The sequence below is a fragment of the Rosa rugosa genome, chromosome 5, assembly GCF_958449725.1.
Source record: "Rosa rugosa chromosome 5, drRosRugo1.1, whole genome shotgun sequence".
In the NCBI taxonomy this organism is placed as follows: Eukaryota; Viridiplantae; Streptophyta; class Magnoliopsida; order Rosales; family Rosaceae; genus Rosa; species Rosa rugosa.
The window spans coordinates 5,290,991-5,311,252 of record NC_084824.1 but is presented as its reverse complement, the minus strand read 5'-3'; the positions used below and the strand labels follow the sequence as shown (position 1 = coordinate 5,311,252).

The 20,262-nt window shown below is 36.3% G+C and overlaps 3 protein-coding genes across 5 annotated transcripts; 2 read left to right on the top strand and 1 right to left on the bottom strand.

Moving 5' to 3' along the window:
- The first annotated feature begins 1,580 nt into the window (after nucleotides 1–1,580).
- LOC133713074 (B3 domain-containing protein Os03g0622200-like) lies at nucleotides 1,581–4,197 on the top strand. Of its 3 annotated transcripts, none has more exons than XM_062139198.1 (5): nucleotides 1,581–1,821; nucleotides 2,000–2,148; nucleotides 2,929–3,307; nucleotides 3,384–3,511; nucleotides 3,752–4,197. In XM_062139198.1, exons 1-5 carry the CDS (start codon nucleotides 1,815–1,817, stop codon nucleotides 3,989–3,991), a joined length of 903 nt encoding a protein of 300 aa, XP_061995182.1. In that variant the 5' UTR covers nucleotides 1,581–1,814; the 3' UTR covers nucleotides 3,992–4,197. The 3 variants fall into 3 exon arrangements, with proteins under 3 accessions (XP_061995182.1, XP_061995184.1, XP_061995183.1); XM_062139200.1 differs by having other exon boundaries at nucleotides 1,582–1,789; XM_062139199.1 differs by having other exon boundaries at nucleotides 1,583–1,845.
- Nucleotides 4,198–10,725: 6,528 nt separating this feature from the next.
- On the top strand, nucleotides 10,726–14,927 carry LOC133709108 (rhamnogalacturonan I rhamnosyltransferase 1). The gene is made up of 8 exons (XM_062134721.1): nucleotides 10,726–11,515; nucleotides 12,047–12,114; nucleotides 12,199–12,287; nucleotides 12,385–12,547; nucleotides 12,845–13,134; nucleotides 13,683–13,887; nucleotides 14,207–14,364; nucleotides 14,442–14,927. The coding sequence occupies exons 1-8, from the start codon at nucleotides 11,212–11,214 to the stop codon at nucleotides 14,713–14,715; spliced, it is 1,551 nt and encodes a 516-aa protein (XP_061990705.1). The 5' UTR covers nucleotides 10,726–11,211; the 3' UTR covers nucleotides 14,716–14,927.
- Nucleotides 14,928–15,089: 162 nt separating this feature from the next.
- Nucleotides 15,090–17,698, bottom strand: LOC133709109 (ribulose-1,5 bisphosphate carboxylase/oxygenase large subunit N-methyltransferase, chloroplastic). Its single transcript, XM_062134722.1, has 6 exons — nucleotides 17,144–17,698; nucleotides 17,007–17,035; nucleotides 16,456–16,667; nucleotides 16,226–16,351; nucleotides 15,719–16,123; nucleotides 15,090–15,585 (listed from the first exon to the last, which is right to left on the bottom strand). The coding sequence occupies exons 1-6, from the start codon at nucleotides 17,647–17,649 to the stop codon at nucleotides 15,376–15,378; spliced, it is 1,488 nt and encodes a 495-aa protein (XP_061990706.1). The 5' UTR covers nucleotides 17,650–17,698; the 3' UTR covers nucleotides 15,090–15,375.
- Between the last annotated feature and the right edge of the window lie 2,564 nt (nucleotides 17,699–20,262).

Here is a 20,262-nt window from a genome sequence, read left to right as displayed (position 1 = left end):
AACTCGACACGTGGTTCTTTCTTATTCGTTGGGACACGTAATTTTTTGTTAATGGTTTTCTTTGATTTTGCCTTTTCTTTTTAATTAAATTTTGTGGGCCAAATTGTGGGTTAGGCAATGATGGGCTTTAGGCTACATGGCCCAATTTTTAAATATCAAGAGGCCGAAAAGGCGCCCAATGGTAAAAAAGGCAAAAATTCATCCATATCATAGGTATGTGTTCAATTGAAAATTATACAGTGCATATCTAATGTATTCATGTTTTGTATTACGTATTCAATGGCTCTAATTAGTAATTTATAGTACTACGTATAAAATTATTTATTTATTCTCGAGGTGAAATAAGAAACTAAAATGTTAAAAGTAATCCCAACCCGTGAAAATTTGACCCCCATAACAAATTCAGGAAAAAGAAAAAAAAATAACACTTCTTCGCATGTTTTCATTTTTTCACCAAAATGTTTTCGCTCTTAAATAATGATTTTGAAACACTTCTAAAACTGATTTGACTCAAAAATCACTACACAAATTTTTTTTCAAAGTTGGAGATGGAATTTTCAATCTTTGCAGGAATATATGTTATTGGCTTATCGCCATTGAGGAGGGTGATTGCACGGCGTGTTTCATTGAAGGTGATGAATTGCGTATTCGTCTTACTACTATTGTGTTAATACCCTTTTGTTCTATATATCCCGAGGAGTATATTGTTTATTTTTCAATTGACATTGCAGTTGATTGTTGCCTTGTGTGCTTTCAGATCAACTTTAATGCTATAACTATTGCCTCTGCAACATGCTTTATGTTTCCTATTGCCATGTGGGACGTAATCATAGTAAGCTCCCAGGTCACGTTTGATTAGAATGCCTCTCTTTTTTTCCCTTTCACTTTTAATTCTTTCTTGTTTTTTTGAATCACTAAGGGATCACCTTCTAGTAGCAGCAACAAGATGCCATTCTCTACTTTAATGCACTTATACTTGAATGCTCTTATGGTTCTGTAGATTACACATGGTTTTCTCTTCTCCAAAGCACTTAATAATGGTAGCTCGAGGATGCATAATCGTGATGGAAATGGTGTACAAATTGGACTTTTTTCTTCCAGGATTTCTAATTTGCTGCATCACAACATTTATTACTTCTGATGTTGGTATGGTTGTGATTGGTACTCCAAATCTCCGATCAACATTTTCCTCATCTCTATTTATTATATGTTTTCATGCAGTTTTACTTTTACCTAGTATTTTTTGGTCTAGAAGGCTGCTTCTCAATTTCATGTATTTATTTGAGTAATTTTTGCTAATTTGTACATTAATTTCTTACATTTCCTCTTTGCTGCAAATTTTGGGTTCTCATTGAAACTTTCACTCTTGTTGCCTTTGGTAATAAGAGTGAAATGGAGTGGAGTATGGGGGTTTTCTGCATATTTCTTATCTATGTTCTTCCCAATAGTAAATGTTGCCTAACTTGCTTATAGATTTAAATATTTAATACGTCTGTAGAGATATACGAAGCAACTTCTTTGGAACGTGGTAGAACAGATTTGTGGTCGGTAAGGGGCTTCTTTACTCAAATTGTGAGAACAAATGCATTAAAACCAAAGCAGGCCCAACTGCCACCAGAGGCTATCAGAAGTTCGATCAGAACATTAAAACTAGTCTCTGCAGAATCAAAGGGACAGAGGAACTTGACACAAGAAAATGGTAGGCAATATATGAAGGGTTTTACCAGCAGGGTGACAGAAGCACAAAATGAGAAACCAAACAGGCTTTGAATTGATTAAGCTTATCCAGGTCTCAGAGCTAGTACTTTGAATTGATGACTAGTATATGAATTACTGGCTTTATAGGTTAGCCATTAAATTTCTTCATTTATTAACATTATTTTCATGTTTCATTTCCCCCTTGTTTCTATTTCTTTGTTTATATTGCTCTGTTGGGTTTGCTAGGCTTTTCTGCTTTCGTTTTCTTGTTGAACCTTGGTGCATGTTTTCTTGTGCTCAGTAGCAAAGCTTATTCCAACCCCAAAAAGAAAAGCTAGCAAAGCCAACTCTCTGATGGGTTCTTGCAGCAGAAGAAGAGAGGATGAAGACTCTGAATTTCCAGGCTTCTACAAGTGTGTTGATTATTCTGTTCTTCTAAAGGGGAAGCTTGTAAGTTCCTTTTCACCTCTTCTTCATAATTATCTTCTCTTAGATAGAGTTTCTTCACTCTTGGAAAGCTGAAACCTTTACATGTTTCTTAAAGCAAAAAAGATAGAAACATTACATGAACTTTTCACTTTCTTGTGTTCTATATGTGTTTGTAATTGTTCTCTGCTTGTTAATCTTTCATGACCATTTGTGGGGTTCTGGTTTTGGCAACTATATTAGTTTTTCAAATACAATATCAAATATTATAAGTGGGTTTTGTTTCTGGTGCAAAATTTTTGGCTCATCTATGGTGACTGTTGCTTTATTTGATCTTCTATTATTTCCTTAGTCTCTTAATCAGTCTATATCTTGTATTTGGACTTTACTGACTAATTGATGTCTTATTGGGTTATGAAATGCATGTTATTCCTATAATGAGTCCTTAAAAACCAACCTCTACTGAAAGCAACATAAAATCCAAAGAATCAGTCAACTGGTGTTGATTTCTTTATGCCAAGTATATATCCCACTTTAAATATGGAATTCATTATCATTATTGGAGTACACGTTTCTGCATGTTTGAGATAATCACATAATTATGATCAAGGAAAAAAAGAAATGAATAAGGAGAGACATATTCACACAAGTTCTTTGTGTTGATTTTGCTTGTGCTTTTCTCTATGATCAAGATCTGTTTGCTCTATATTCTGGCCTTAATAATTTATATACTGATTGATTCAAATTCTGGCCTTAATAATTTATATAATGATTGACTGAAATGCTCTACTACTTTTGTTACAGAAAATCCCCCGAGATTTTTGCGAGAACTTTGAAGGAAAGATGCCTCAGCAGTGCCGTCTTCAGACTCTTTCTGGAACTTGGCATGTTGATGTGAAAAATATTAGCGGGGAGTTCTTCTTGAAAAAGGGCTGGAAGGAATTTGTTGTGGGAAATCGTTTGAAGCTAGGTGAATGTGTAGTCTTTGATTACATTGGACATGCAAAGTTCTATGTTGAGATCTATGGACACAATCACTGCAGCAAGAGTTCAAAGGCAATGAGAAGTGAGAGGCTTCTTGATGATGACTCTGATGATCATAATGTTGTTTTTGTTGACTTGGATTCTGATTCTGAACCTCGAAACAGTGAAATCAGCTTGGAGTCTGAAACTGAGTGTCCTAGTAAGTTTCTTTATCAACTAACAGACATTAATCAAAACTTTTCAAAAATCTGCACTCACTTTCTTAATGTATGCAGGGAAATCAGGTTATGGAAAAAAATTGTCAAGGAGAGGTAGAGCTGGTAACTCAGCCACCATAAGACGTTTTCGTAATCCTTGCTTCAGTGTTAAGATGTGCCAAACTCATGTGACCAAGGGACCACTGGTATGGAAACATGAACCCAACCTGTTGATGCATATATCAAATTTGTTTTTCTGATCAAGTATAGCAGTGCTTGTGATTACCACTCCCCAGTATCTTTATTTTGATTTAACTTTGAAACCAAAAGAAGAAGCATTGGCATTACTCGTTAAAGGTTCATACTTGAGAGCTGAATTATTGTCCAGGAATAAATTTTTTGGTATCAGATTAGATTAATGTACCTTTTTTATCTAACTTTTTCAGCTCACACCAAGGAGCTTCATGAGGAACATACATAAGCCAAAGAAAGTCAAGCTTCAAGTTGGAGACATGGCCTGGGATGTGAATTGGATCCATCCTTACCAGCAATCTAGCAGGTTCAGTGGAGGTTGGCTACACTTTGCTAGCCAGAACAGGTTGCAAGAGGGAGATTTCTGTGACTTTGAGCTGATTTCAAAGACAATTGAGGTAGCAGTGATGAAGGTTTCTATTAGGAAAATGTAGTATTTGAGACTTTGAGTTATTTTCCAGTCTGGAGACAATTAACTAGTAATTTTCTATGCGGTTTAGACTAATTGGGATGTTTGTGTACCAAAGGCCCCTTATTTTGGTACATTCACAGAAGAACACAACACTTTGATTGTGTGTGCATTATTAATTCTGTAGGATATGGAACAGTACTGTGCTTTTAGATGTGTTTGGATTATACCTTTGCCTTTTAACTTCAAGGAGAATTTTGGATTCCCCTCATTCTTTTGGTAATAGATATCTGAGGAAAGAACAGAGCCAAATAGAGTCCAATATTTCATCACGTCTCATCAAGAAATTCTAGCAGAACAAATGAAGATAATCCATGCTTAAAACAGAAGCAACAAGAGTAGGAAGAAAGACCAGAGCAAAAGGCAGCATCAACAGAAGCCAAAGGCAACCAGAAAATTAAAGCAAGTCTGCACAGAATAAAATAAAAAAATAAAAATAAAAAAACAAAGGGACAATGCAACTTTACACAAGAAGAGGGAAGAAATTATAAGAAGGATGGTAGCATAGAGTGACAGAAGCACTAATAGAGAGACCAAGCAAGTTTGAATTAAAAATATGATAAAGCTTATGCAAGCCAAGCAGAACCAAAGTTTTTTTCTTTACTATGTCCTTGTGCTACTCAATTCATTTCAGCCTTTTCTGCTGTCCTCATTCAATTTATAAGTTGAGTAATTTTCTTGATCAATATTTATCCTTGCAAAACAAACTCAATGCAAGTCAACCGTTGTGTGTTCATTAATTATTATATGGATCCCCAATTCCCCATCAAGAAACAAAGTAAACTAAGTAAGCCCAATACTTCAAATCAGTAACATAACATAGTTTTGATGTTGGGAAGCAAAAACAACTATTCAGTAAAATGTGAATTAAGTAGCTAGGTTGCTCTTTCAGTCTTTTGATGCCAATTTTCTTCAAAAAAAGTTAGCTTCAAACATGACCTTGCAACTAATTTGATAAACATTCTTTTTACTCTCTGTGTTTGCAATTGAGAAAGAAGTGATGTAATAAACCTTCTACAAGAAACCATACTAAAATTATTAAAGAAAATTTCACACACAAATATTCTTGAAACTTTCGGTCTACACAAACACTAACCACAATATATATTCATCATATTATGAGTTTTCATAACCTATGAACTATTTAATTTCCTCCTATAACCAGTTATTGAAGGGGTTTTATACATCCACTAGCTAGATGAGATTACTTGTAGACGTCTTCTCTCTCGTATAGTAGTATAAAGAACTTTACATTGGGAATGTAAGGAACATGTACAAGACATTACTTTCATTAGTAATCGATCTAGCTGTCTTGCAGCGGTGGTAAACAACTCAATACGGTTTAATTGAAGCTATATCGTCCAATCTATATTTAGACTACAACTATATCAACTATATCCCTCTATGAATACATATATACTTTCCCGATTCGTTGATACATTATTTATTATTACATTAATTGTACAATTATGAGTTTAGAGCTTGCTTGATCGATGAAGTAATGCTAACCTATTTCCGAGAGGGTGATAATTTACGTAGATCGAGTATGAATGTGAAATAAATTGCAATTTTGTTCAGTGGATAACAAAACTGAGTTCCACGATCGATTCATAGACGTACACATTCATATGTGTGCTATTTGAGTATTTGGTCGACCATTTGCAGGAATGAAATCATTATTTGTTTCAAGTGTTTTTGAAAAAAAAAAAAATCCAATACAAGCAATTATATTCTAGCAATTAGGAAGCACATTCACGTTCATGCTCCTAGAATGAAGGCTACGGTTATGTATCTCTGTATCTGTTAGCCACTTAGCCGGCCATTCGAACCTGATTGTTTTGATGGCACGTTTACTTACTTGGAATGGAAAATAATCATGAATCGGAGACAAGTGGAATGGGAGAAGAAAAGAATCGGTATTGATTCCGGAGGAATGATTCCTAAACCCATCTCCCCCATTCGTAATCGAATTCCTGAGTATTCAGGAATCGATTCCTGATAAATAGGTGGGACCTACACCAATTCCCATTCCTTCATGTGTTAGTAAACACAAGAATTCTTTTACCTGGAATCATTCCGATTCCTTTATGTGTTAGTAAACACAGGAGTATTTTTACTCCGTAATCATTCCATTACATTTCATTCCATTCCAAGTAAGTAAACGTGCCCTGAATGTGATCGAGACTGTGCTAATTGCTAAATGTATTTTTGATGATTTCTAATTGATCAATTAATGAGAAAGAAATAATTAATGTATGAAGTCATTAATTGTATTTATGATATAAAATTAAGTAACTGATTACATGTCATAATTGTCTTAATTAATCATTTAGAGCAAGTCCACTGCACCAAATCCAGGCATGTCACTAACTTAAATTTGACACAAAGCAGAAAATTATAGGAGAAAATGAGTTTCCATCCACGGGTATCACTTTATACAATAACTAAGAAAAAGAGTTTGGAAACTAGAGTTTATAACAGATTGATCCATCATTAAGTTAGCCAACCATGGGTTATACTTAGAGGGTTGAAAGCATGCTAAACAATATTACTATCGGCAACTTTCAAATTACGAAATTCTTTAATTTCCTCCAAATAACTTATCTATTTATTGAAAGCCTAAGTACTATAATAAACTTTACATATTCATGTATATAAACTTAAAATTTTTAATTAGTACATGCTTAAATTCATTTGATTGAATTCATAATATATAGAGAGAGCATCACAATGATGGATAGTACTTTTCTCACCCTCTCACAAGACACTGTGAAGAATATTTCTCTTTCATGGCCTGCATTTCTTAACTAGTACTTTTCTGTCATCGAGCATATGCATGTTAGCGCGCAACTAATTAGCGACACAGAATCAAAGTTAATTTTCGCTTACTAGTCTATGTTTGACCTAATAATATGGTTATGTGTGTGGGTGTGTGTGTGATGGACAAAAAAATTATGCAAGTGAAGTGATACAGAAGACTTGGCTTACATTGCATAGATGTGTAAGGACTACATCAAATTAAAGACCAATTCAAACAATTTCGATTAGCAAAGAACCAATCGAATATATATGAAATGCCCTAAAATATCAAATCACTTACAAAACAAATCTTGAGATCTTGGGGGTTATGGAAGCAGAAACAAAAACTCGATGTACATTTATGCATCTACCATATGCATAATATATAGATCAAACAAGACATGTGTCTACTACAACAATCAAATGCTAACAAAACTTAAAAGTTGAAACTATATGTCATAAAAATAAAATGACAAGAAATATATCATTTGACTCAATAACAGTATTGTACTTGGTGAGTTGATGAAGAAGTGTAGAAATAAGGGTAGCATCAAAACTCTTGCTAAATTATTTGGGAATAGGAAAAGGTTTAATCAAAGGAGACAACAAAAGCATACACATTGAAAATACCTCATCAGGCTAAGAATGCTTTCTACTTGGATATTTCTGAAGTTGGTTGTATGAGATCGAGGGGCTTCTATTTAGCTAGCTTTGTTGTTTGTATTTAGTCATAAAAAAAAAATAAAAAAAAAGCATACACATGCAGGCATGTAGCTTCGCTCAAGCAAACCAATTAATCCACTAGTACATATCGAGAAATAACTCTAGCTTATATTTATGCACCAAGGTATGTTCGGGTTATCCCTCATGGTGCTTGTTTACTTGAACATTTCCTTAGAATTGTACCGTGGCCTTTTCATGTACAATAGGAGGGTGAAAGTACATGAGAATTTTGGACTCCTCTTATCCTTTTGGCGATACATATCCATCCTCCTCGATTGACAACTACTGTTCCCATGCATGCTGGTGTAAGTATACACCACTCGGGGACTAGCCGGATTTAAATTTCTTGTACTACAACATTAATCGAGTAAAACTATTTTACATTAACACATGCACCGATGAGTAACACACAGTATAAGTAAATTTGGCACGTATGTTTCAGGAGTTCATCATTATTAATCTCCCGGCCAGCTTCTCCAAATTAATGTAGCACGAGCTTTTTCAGTAATCTGCTCAGAAATGGTATTGAAAGTGAAGAGTAGATGACCAATAAGTTGCGGCACACTTTCTGGGGACAATGGAGGATCATCGAAGGGGTAAATGCCTGCAGGCCAGAACTTAATTTGTTGCTGAATGGATCGGAGGCATTGGCAACCTGTTCGGTGCATTAACTCTATGATTGCGATATACCACATATCATGCACCACGCATTCGATCCATCAAGAGTCCACGATCAAAAGTTCAAAACAAGTATCCGATACACTCGATCGATCGTATCACTTAAATATCAATAAGGTGAAAATATGAAAATTTCGACGGAAAATTTTATCATTTCAGAGATATTATTTAAGCCTGTAAACCTAGCTCATGGCTAGCTCCAAGTAAACTGCTACCGCGCGTCCTTGTCGTGCCCCCGACTCCCATAAATAGCAGATATAACATTAATGCATACTTAATTAGCATGTGCTTTAATTAATTAACTGGTTACATTATTATATATCATCATGATTTAATGCATATTAAGTCTACAATATCCCTTTTGTAAAGCTATTCCTATTATTAGAAAAAGGATAAAAAGCCAGCTGTGATTCCTATGAATTCTGGGTTCGTGTAGATATATAATCATTGTCCCCAATTAAGGGGCATTATTTTATCCTAACTCTGTATGATTAAGCTGCATTATCATGATTCATGACATTTTTACCCCTTCAACTGAACAGTGCACAATATAATTTCAATCACCACTTTTGCATCATGTTTCCACAAATATCAGGCACACTTTTCGTGAAAGTGAAGCTTTATTACAGCGCGCAAAAGGGAATCCATTGGAACTAAAACCCCCAACAAGGCTATCTTCAAGAATGTAGATACAACTCGGTGGCCGTTAAAGAGAGAAACTATACTTTTACTGTCATCGTGCAAAATCTATTATCATCTTCATAAGTTAAATAAAATCACGTATCATAGTCAAACTCAAAACGGTAGAAATGCAATTATATATAGATGAAGATATGGGCACTACAATGAAGAGAAGAGACTGATCGAAACAGCCAACGAAATAGCTTCAAACTCTGGCTACAGGTGTACTTACATTGAAAAAACATTACTGTAGTATGGCGAAGAAGTTGGAGCCACCGACTTCAATGTCTAAGTATGTGATTTCGTTCAAAAAAACTATGTAATTACTTAAAAATTTGCACACAATCAGTTGACACTAGTCATCATTCTAGTTAATAATATGCATGATCAGAAAAAAGTTATTTTTCATTCTGTTATCATTTTGACTTTTATAAAGTGTAGTTAATACCTTCAAAAATATTTAATTTGACCCCTAGATTTAGCACAAAAAGTGAAGTGAAATTTGTCAATCAATGCTTAAATCATAGGAAACTTCGTTGACCGGCAAATGAATTCGCTTAAGTTAGGGACAATGACACTATCACTTGTAAAACACATAGAACCAACCGAAAAATATCACTAAAATTTCTTATCACTTTCCTTTAGACTCTAAATCTCTTATTAAAATTTAGTCTAGTTATTGACGACTATGAATACCTTGATTTCATCGATTACGTGCAAAAGCATTAAAAGTGTTTTGGTTAGGTTTTGTTTATTTTGAAGTAATAGAGGTTTATACTTTATGTAAAGCAGAAGACATGCATAACATTTGCTTCATAAAAGGCGTACTCTATCCAAAACCATCGCATATTCCATTAGATCTGAATCTCTTTAATTTGAAGTAAATATGGTGAGTAATATGGGGAATTTTATGTTTTGATTGCCATATAATTCACCCCAATATTTTACTTTATCAATAGAATATGCGTGCAATTCCCTCCTGCAATTTACGATCTATTTACAGGGAAGCAAATGGTGTCGCTCATAGATTGGCGCACATTGCTAGTGTTGATTATTTAGATGATTACTGGTTAGATGAGACTCATGTGATTATCCAGGATGTACTCTATGAGGATTCTTGTATTAGTACTCGAGGTATAGGTATTACGTCCCCCTCGCTGTACAATCATCCTTCTACTATTATTAATAATAACGGGCGTGGGGCTGAGCCTCTCAGTTAGGCTGGGTTCCAAACCCTTTTTTTTTAAAAAAAAAAAAAAAAAAAAAAAAAAAAAAAAAAAAAACTTTTATTTAAGTATGTAGACGGAACATTGAAGCAGTTTCAAAAAATAACCCTTACTTTTGACGGCATGACAAACTATGAAAATAACAAGACACCCTCTATTATCATCATAAATAGAATGACACCCTTATCAAAACCATGAACCAACATATGCTAGTCCCCACCATAGCCTCGATAAAGAAGCCTGAGCTCAAAGCCAACAGGTAATTGTACGACGATACTCTACAATAATACGGTAGTCTTGGTCACAGTACTCAAATCTCTACGGTAATGACGTTTTATTTTTCATGAAACAATCCAACAAGAAATTTCATCAAATTTAATTTCATTATCGAAATGTCGTTATTGGTACATGATAATCTAGACTAATCTAATTTGGAAATTTTCGAAGAAGAAAAACGAAAGGTATTATTGGCATGATTTTCCACCTATATATCATTGTACTGCATGTCAATAAACGGTCCAATTTTACAGGTAATCATTTATCAGAAGCAACGAAATTCCAGTACAATTTTGTCAAACATTCAAACAGAAAAAAAGAACGAAAATTTAATTTATACGTAACACACTTTCATTCTTTTCTGGGCTTAGAGAGAAAAATCCTTTCTTCTTTTAATATTTTCAGAGGTAGAAATAGAATCGTTGTCGGCAGAGACCCTTTCTCCCTAGCAGATCTCTCTACCCCCAACCAAATATTATTCCCTTCTCCTGAATTTTTTCTTTTCTTTTTTTTTTTCACAAAAGAAAAAAGAAAAAGAAAAAAAGGTTGGAAATTTACAGCGAGTAGTTGAAAGAAAACAGATTAGTTTCCCGGAAAAGGAATGCAAAAAGTGCGTGACGGTTGCATTGGGTTGTTGAGATTTTAATTTCAACTCGTGAATTTTCCCCACCGATCTTCCGTCAAAGTTTGCTTCTTTCTGAATTTGGGTTCTGCCGAACCGAATGCGGGTGGATTTCGCAATGCGGTTGTGAGATTGGGGGATTTTCGATGAAGTTGCGGCGATGTGGTGTGTGAAAGAGGGATGGAGGTTAGATCTGAGGGTGTCCATGTCCGCTGCGATAAGCTTCCGTCGCCGAGGATTGCGTCGTCGCCGGTGATTCAGTCGCCCAAGCTTCCGGCGCCGGCGATTGCGAGGACGCGGCTGCAGGTGTGGTTCATACGGTTGTGCTCAAGCTTGTTTGTTTGGACTTGTTTGGTTCAGTTGGTGGCGGTTGGGGAGTTTTGGAGTCCGCATTTGTTCTCCAACTTAACCAATCGGATATCCCAAATTACACAGATTCCCGCTCAGGGGGTTCTTCTTTCTCCGCCGCCTCTTCCTCCTGCAAGTGAGTTTTTCTCTCGCCAACCAGACATTTAAATGAGTATGAGTTTTCCAACTTCTTTTCATGGAAATCGAGTAGTTCATTTAAATGATTTAGCTCAGTTGACATGGATACTGCTTTTTTCGATTGAGTGAGGCAAATTTTGGCAATGCAGGATGGATGTTTTTTTTATAGTTGAAGCAGTTGAGGTTATGGACAAGTGGGTTGGATTGTGTTGCTCTGCACTTGAAAAAGAATGCTTGCATATGCTTTAGTTTTTGGAATTCCGTGTTTTTTTTTCGTTGAAATTTAAAATTTGCAATTGTGAGGAGCTCAACTTTTTAAACCTTTTGTTGAAATTGTGAACTGTGTCTGTGGTCAGACTGCATTATTGATTCCATTCGGTTCTCTTGGTTTTGTTGTTGCTGTATCTTAGAGGTTGTTCCCAGTATTGCACTGCAAATGTTTCTTTCTTGATATGAGATGTGTGAATATGAAGTTGTTATGTGTAAGTGTAACTGAAAAGATGGGTCTAATGAATGTCAACTGTTGCAGGAAATTATACAAGTAATGGGTTTCTTAGAGTTTCATGCAACGGGGGCTTGAATCAAATGCGTGCTGCGGTTTGTACTATGTTTTTCTTTCCTTCTCTTCTTCGTCCCTTATCCAATAATATCTAGCTATTAACAGCTACTATTGCATTTCAGATTTGTGACATGGTGACTGTTGCTCGGCTTTTAAATCTCACTTTGGTTGTTCCAGAGCTTGATAAGACATCTTTCTGGGCCGATCCTAGGTATAATAATTAATCCAAATGGAACTGTGAGTCTGTGATCGTTTAAACTTCTTTCATTGCTGCTTTGAAACTTTAACTATATGTATTCTTTTTGCAGTAATTTTGAGGATATATTTGATTTAAGACATTTCATTGATTCACTGAGAGACGAAGTCCGAATTGTCAGAAGACTGCCAAAATACTTTAGTAGGAAATATGGGTATAAACCACTCGAGATGCCTCCTGTTAGTTGGTCAAATGAAAAATACTATCTCGAACAGGTTTGTGTACTTCATTTTAGTACATTTTGGGTGAAAAGTATCTCTTTTTTAATTTGACTACTTTCTATAGATCCATGGTCCTGTAGGGGTATTGAATTGATGATTCTGCAATTGAAATTGTTTGTTGGCATCCTTTTGATAGCATGAATTAACTTGTGCATGGTGTGGGATGCAATTAAAACTTCTTCATGTGATAAAATGTCTCTAAGGTTTCTGCTTTCTGATTGTCATTTCATTCCATTATGCAGAAGTTTTAAGTGATGCGTCCTGATTCAGTGCCTTGATTCCCTTATGCAGATTCTGCCACTTGTTAGCAAGCATAAGGTGCTGCACTTTAACAGAACAGATACACGCTTGGCAAACAATTGGATACCTCTTGATCTTCAGAAACTCAGGTGTCGCGTTAATTTTCAGGCGCTGAAGTTCACTCCAAAGATTGAGTCTTTGGGTTACAAATTGGTTCGTATGCTTCAAGAAAAGGGACCTTTCGTGACTTTGCATCTAAGGTATGAGATGGACATGCTGGCTTTCTCAGGTTGTACTCATGGCTGCACAGCTGAAGAAGCCGAGGAGCTCAAACGGTTAAGGTTGGTTGTGTTTTGAAACTTAACATTTTACTTTGGGGAATGCTCATTTGAAAATCAGACTGTAATCATTACTTTTCTTATGATGGCTTGCTTGCTTTATAAATGAGGCATGCTCATGCTTTATAAACCCTGTTGCTAGTACATAATATTACAATTCAGCAAGGAAAAAAGAAATACATGATGTATAATTTATGATAGTACAACAATTAGTTTTGTTCAGTTATTTTGCTTATAACTAATAATGAAATGTTCCAGGATCTATAAACTCCTATTTAGCTGGTAAAAGAAATACGGAAATGAGAAAAGGAATGGCTAGAAACAGTCAAATGGCTAATGTAATAATGACAGTCCCAGTCCCAGTGCCACCCTATGTATCTTTTGGTGTAGGTTCTTTGCAGAGGATTTATTACTTCTAATCCATCGGCTAAATTTTAAATTTTGTGTACTTTCTACAAATTTGTTATTATCAAGATTGTTTATGTTTAGCCATCATATCGAGTTTTACTCACATGTATTGTGCAATGTTGCTTGCTGTACCTTTCTTTCAGGTATGCATATCCTTGGTGGAGAGAGAAAGAGATAGTGTCTGAAGAGAAGAGGTCTCAAGGGCTGTGTCCTCTGACACCAGAGGAAAGTGCATTAATTTTGCAAGCATTGGGTATTAGCAAAGACACACAGATCTATATTGCAGCTGGTGAGATTTATGGCAGGGACAGGAGACTTGCACCGCTAAGAGCTGCGTTTCCCCGAATTGTGAGTTTTCTTAATTATGCACCGCGTCCAGTTGTGAAACACTTGCCTTTTGCCAGATTCTGGCCATCCTGGTTTCATAAGGAGTCTTTGCCAGAACTTTGTTTACTAATAATATACACAAGCTAATTGTTGATTATGATTAGCGTGGTAGCCTTATGTCATGTGGCAAGACCATAGGGTCTCATAGATCCCATCCACATTTGACCCGACTCTAGAACATTCATGCCTTTCATAGCTATCTCTGTGTAGTTACCTTGTGCTTTGTTTAAAGGTAAGCTTCCTAACAGAAAAATGTTGTCTTCTTGCTTGTTTATTTCAGGTTAAGAAGGAAACTCTTCTCGCACCAGAGGAATTGCAACAATTTCAGAATCATTCATCTCAAATGGCTGCTTTGGATTTTATGGTTGCGGTAGCCAGTAATACTTTTGTCCCTACCTATGATGGAAACATGGCGAAGCTTGTTGAAGGTCACCGTAGGTATGTGACAATCTCACCAGATGGATTTTGTTTCTTTAAGTATCAAAGAACTAGGCTGCTAATTACATTTCGTGCAGGTATCTTGGTTTTAAAAAAAGCATCTTGCTAGATCGGAAAAAACTTGTCGAGTTATTAGACATGCATTTAAATGGGACTCTTTCGTGGAATGGGTTTGCACTTGCTGTAAGATCCGTTCATGAGAGAAGAATGGGACAGCCAACTCAGCGAACAGTTATCCCAGAGAAGCCAAAGGAGGAGGACTATTTTTATGCAAATCCTCAGGAGTGCCTCTGCATGGGAACGAATTGTGATGACTTGCTTAGCCGTGGTAACTTAAGTAAACCTAGGTGACTGCAAGTGCAAGCCATCAAAAGCTGGAATCAGCTTCCACGGAATTGTTTTGAGAGTGGTCGACAATCTATGTTGCTTTCATATTAGTAAGCATGCAGCAATGTACACACAGAGATAAGAGTTTTGTAGGAAACGGCATAAAGAATGGACTCAAGTTCCCAATTTGGGCTTCAACAAAGATACGTGGTATTCATTTGTTTCTGATCTTCAAATCAATGTCCATATATTTATTTGTATGCTTTGTATATGGAACTTCACATTAATACGGTGCCGTTCAGTTCTATAATCTCATAATTAACACGATATGGGCAAAAATTGTTTGTATTAGTCATGAGAAAGGGTAATGATTGATGCAGTTAAGTTCCAGTTCCCAAAGAACGAAAGAATCACCACATGCTTTTTGACAGAGGTTTTACCAAAAATAGCAATTCAAGGAGTACTGGAGTACAAATTCTCAAAAGTGTTATATTTATGCACACGAGTGCTGGGTGCGTATGTTTCAATATTGCTAAGAGGAGTAGCTCTACTGGTACGTCTGCCATGAAAGTACAAGAAGCAACAAAAATGTCTTAATGGGATCCATCGTTAAGAAAAATGTTTTCTCATTCTCTTCAGAGAATTCTCAGTACCTTCACTATCGGCGAGTAACAAAAACTTTCCCTACTTCTCCCAGAAGATGATGTCTCCTAGCTCCCCGGAGAGTCCAAGATCCTTGAGCCTTCTTTCTTGGTAGTACTCCAATATGTCTAGTTCTAATTCTCTCTCCTTGAAGATACCATCGATATGTTGCAGCACCTTCTTCTCCCCTGCTCTGATTCCAACTGCAATCTCCAGCCTTGGATCCAGTTTTGATTCTAGTAGCTTTTCATCCTGCAATGAAAGATTTGTGTGCGGTTGTTACAAGTCTAGTTCAGACCTCAGAAAAGTTTAATGAACTGATCATCATCTCACATACTACCGAATCTCTTTGCATGCATGGAGGTTAGAAAGTTTGGAAACAGACCTCTTCAAGGGTGGTGGGATAGGCAGAAAGAGCAGATTTGCAGGCATCTCTGACTACTCTGCATATGAGCTCCTCGTTGGCACGGCTTACAGGCAGGTCAAGAAAGCCCCAGACAGAGTTCCTGAATATAGATTCCAAGAGGAAAGCATCGGTTCCTCCAATAGCTACCAGCCGCAGATATGGAATCATTTGTGCTGGAAGTGAACAGTCCAAAAATATGTCGAAGTCTGCAGTCTCACCCATACCATTTGACTCAGCAATGTCCAGCTTGTCCCCATAAAATGGGTCTGACTCTGATATCTGCAGTGTTAAGGTAAACGCATTTCGATTTGCCTTTGACTCTATGAATCCATAGTCCAAAGCTAACTCAGCATTGCTCTTGTTTATATCGTACTGGATGTAAACCTGTTCAGAATCACACAATTGTTACATCTACCAATTCATATGCATTAAGATTTAAGGATCATCAATCCTCTGCCTAAAGAGACAGTCCTGATATTCTTTTACCTGCTCTCCTGCCTTGACAGAAAGTGGGCTTCTTATAGTGAACAGATAATCCCAAGAGAAAAGACCTGCTGCTCCTTTGATCTCCCATGCATGCTCTTCTGTGGTTACGCTGGAACTGTGGTTAATCTGAAAAAAAAAAAGAGGATATATTTAACTAAATATCAGGGGAAACCAGCTGGATATCATAGTATTTAAAGAGCTTTTTAACAAGAGCTCGTAGATCAGCTTACAAAGTCGGCGAATGGGATCACAACAAGACTTTGACCACGAAGGCACGAGAATGCCCGAGATCTCAGGATACCAAATGCCCAAAAGAAGTCATCCAATGTGATAGGAGAAGGGAAAAACTTCTTGTTAGGAAGGATGATTTCTTGTTCCACTTTCTGAAACTCACTCTGCACATACTCTTTCACACCAATTGTTGTGCTCAAAAGTTGAGTTCCTGCCAAACAACCTCAATCTTATCATATTTGAACCATGGATTGCAACAACCAAGAACAAGTTTAATGTAATATCCAACATCAGTTTACTATGTTCTGCATTACCCTAAGAACCATATACGAACACTAGAACATGTCCATCAAACTCCTCAACATTATAACATGTTCGATTTTCAGTCTTAGTTTTCCTGTCCAAGATAAAATTTTAACACCAACATGAACAGGTTTGTGGCATCACATCACACAATTATAACCTCCGCAGATGAAGCTACAATTCTCAATACTAACATTAGAAACCAAGACTTGAAATTGATCAATTACAGAGAAGTACAAGCACTAACCTTGAAGCTCATCAAGCTCCTCTTCTGACCTGCACTGAAACCATCAACGCAAACACTCTTATCAACCCCACAATCTCAACCCCATAAACAAACCACAAAAATCAAAACTTTGGAGACCGAAAACCAGCCAAACCCACCAGAACACAGTCGAGTTAGTACTCTCCGGAAGAATATCAAAGTAAAGCCTCCACTTCGAGTCGTCCCTAGACTTCTCTCTGAGCAAAAACAGAGCCACAGACACCCAAGGCTTCAAACCACTGCACACATTTCCAATCTCCGAGGCTGACACAGCATCCGGGTTTATCCACAGCCTCTTTGGGACCTCCAAAACAACCTCGTTTCTCGCAATGTCTCTGTGAGCCACGAGTCCCATCCCTTCGGGGACCAAAGCTGGTTTTGCAAGTGTCTTGGCAGAGACTACACCTTCGTCCCGGAGCCACTGCCAGAAGGTCTGAACCGCCGGAGGGAGTGACGTATCGCATTGGGGGACAGAGAGTGAGGTGACGCGAAAGGGAAGAGCTTTCTTGCTGAGATGAAGGGTTGGTCGTTTTGTTAGGGAGGAGAGGTTTTTGAGTTTTGGTTTGAGAGGAGAGGAGGGGAAAGTGGAGGAGGAAGAAGATAGAGCGAACAGAGTGACTTCCATTGTGTTGAAGAAGTGTTTGCAGATGTTTGGTGTTGGTTGATTTATAGCTTCTGCTTGTGGATAGGATAGCTTACTTTTATTTTATGCAGTTGATTTTGAACTTTTGATCATCTGCTAACAGTTTATGTCCCGATGGTGGTTAACGGTTTGATTAAACTACGGACTAATTTTCTACAAACGCTTTAGGCCTTTTCCAACCCCTTGGTTTAAAGGGCTAAAATATATTTTAGCCCTTTCGGTCTCCAACCCAAACAATTTAGGGCCAAAATGCTAAAATTGAGGGCCAAAAGGCTAAAGAAATGAGCAAATTTAGCCTTCAAAGTAACCCTTAAGGGCCAAATGGATCAGAAATGGGAGGCTCACCTGTAGTAGTGCTGCGTGACATGTGTATGACGTCAGCAACTAGCAGTTGCTGATGTCATGTAGGCGTTCGGTTTTTTTTTTTTAATTTTATTTTATTTTATTTTAAATTTACACTATAAATACATATCACCTCAACCTTCTTTGCTATGTGATTGAGTTTTCAAAGCTTTCCATTTGTGATTTTAATAATTGTCAGGGTTGTCACTGACAAGTATTTGCATTTTCTTACTTTGTTGTATTCTTTTTTAAATGTTTTTGTCACATGAATAAAATAAATATTGAAAATATGATTCCATTTCGAATTCAACTTTATTCAATTTTTAAATTAGTTTTATTCCATTTCAAAATCAGCTAAAAATATTTTTGATTATCTTAAAAAAAAATACAACCGAAAAAATATTTTTAATCATAAAAATGATTTCAATTACTATAAGTATAAAGCTGATAAAAAATAAGAACATATATATATATATATATATATACAAAATGTTAAAATATATTTTAGGGCTATAATTTAGCCTTGACGGGTTGGAGACGGTTGATGTCATATCGATGAATAGTACAGAATTCAGGGCTAAAATTTAGCCCCAGGGCTATTTTTAGCCATTTCGGTTGGAGATGGCCTTAGAGCAAGTCTAGCAGTATTAAAGCTCTTCTATGAACTTTTGTAGAAGTGATTTGTTTTATCATATCACAATTGCGTATATAGTATATAGTCTGTGGAGTTAAATATAATAAATTGCATATGAGACGAAATATTTTTGTTTAAAAATAGACTACTTGGTGTTCATATTGCTATCTTGAAGTAGTCGTCTTTATACTATTCTAACTCAAGTTCAATTAATTTGCACATCAAGTTGATTTGGCCGGTGACATTTCTAATGCCTGAAAGAGGACTAAGTGAAAAAATTGAGCTAAGAAAAAATTGTCTTCCTTTTGAAAAAAAGAATGGGGGCCGAAAACTAACTAAACGAAAGAGTAAAAGCCTATGGATCATGTGGACCCAAAACAACTAAACTCAAATCAAGCCTAAGATCTAATTTGGAGCCCAACAGAACCAAGCCCTAGCATGACATGCCGTCAGATGATGATTGAACCGACTATATAGCCACCGCCATCAACCGCGGTATTGAGAAAAAGGCCTCCACCTGCTTCCACATTCAGTTAGGGTAAACAAAATGGACCACACTTGGAGAGAAGAAAAGGAACATGCATTAGGGAATAGGGAGTTTAATCCCTAGATAGCCATCGATGAAGATGACAAAGATGTAAGAGGGGCGGTGGCCAACTATAAACCCTAGCTGTGATGTTTCATGACTATATGTCTTCTATTGCTCATGGTGTTGCAAACCAAAATTTCATTGTTTTATTATTTATTATTTTTCATACCTCTAAAATTGACATTTGAATTTTTTTTTTCCAAGTAATACTATACTTGATTTTGTCAACTCATCTTAAATTATCAATAATTATCAATAAGGCAAAAATGATACAAAAGAGGGTAAAGAAAAAAAAAGTCTCTTCTCCATTCTATCTGGATTGATTCATGAATGAGTGGGTGATCTAGTTTATTCTCCTTTGTTATCTCTCCTCCATTCTTCTTGACAAGGGATTTTCGGATTAGTTCTCCTTTCTAATTTTGTTTTCTGTATCGGAAAACAAGCCTGCAATCTGTTTACAGTGATTTCATTTGTTTACTGGGATGAGCCTTTTTGTTTCATGTCTTGGTTAGAATGGAAATCTTTCAAAGTTGCAAAGGAAAAGTTCAACTATAATCGAAGCTTTCATGAAACGAAAGAATTGGAATTCAAAGTCTTGTTTTATCTAGAAGGAAGAGAAGAAATTAAAGTAGAAGAAAAAGCAAGAGATTAAATTTAGATCGAAGCTGCAAAATCGAGTTGAGATTGCAGTTTTTTTGGTTGATATAGGCTAACGCAGACACGCAGTTAGGGTATTAACGTTCAATTTGAGCAAAAAAAAAAAGTTTAGCTTATGTGGCATGGTGAAATCCGTTGGACTAGGTGAATGATTATGATTTGATGAAATTTACATAAATTTACACCCTTTTTAACTTTAGAGGAACCGGACCCGAAATGAAAATAATTGGTTTTATTGGACGATGGGCATTGTGGGAAAATTAGATAAGTGTAGATAACATATTAGTCTATTAAATAGGGAGGCCCAAATGTCAATTTTAGAGGTATGAATAAGAGCTTCCATTTATCATTGTATTAGTGAAACCAATCAAAA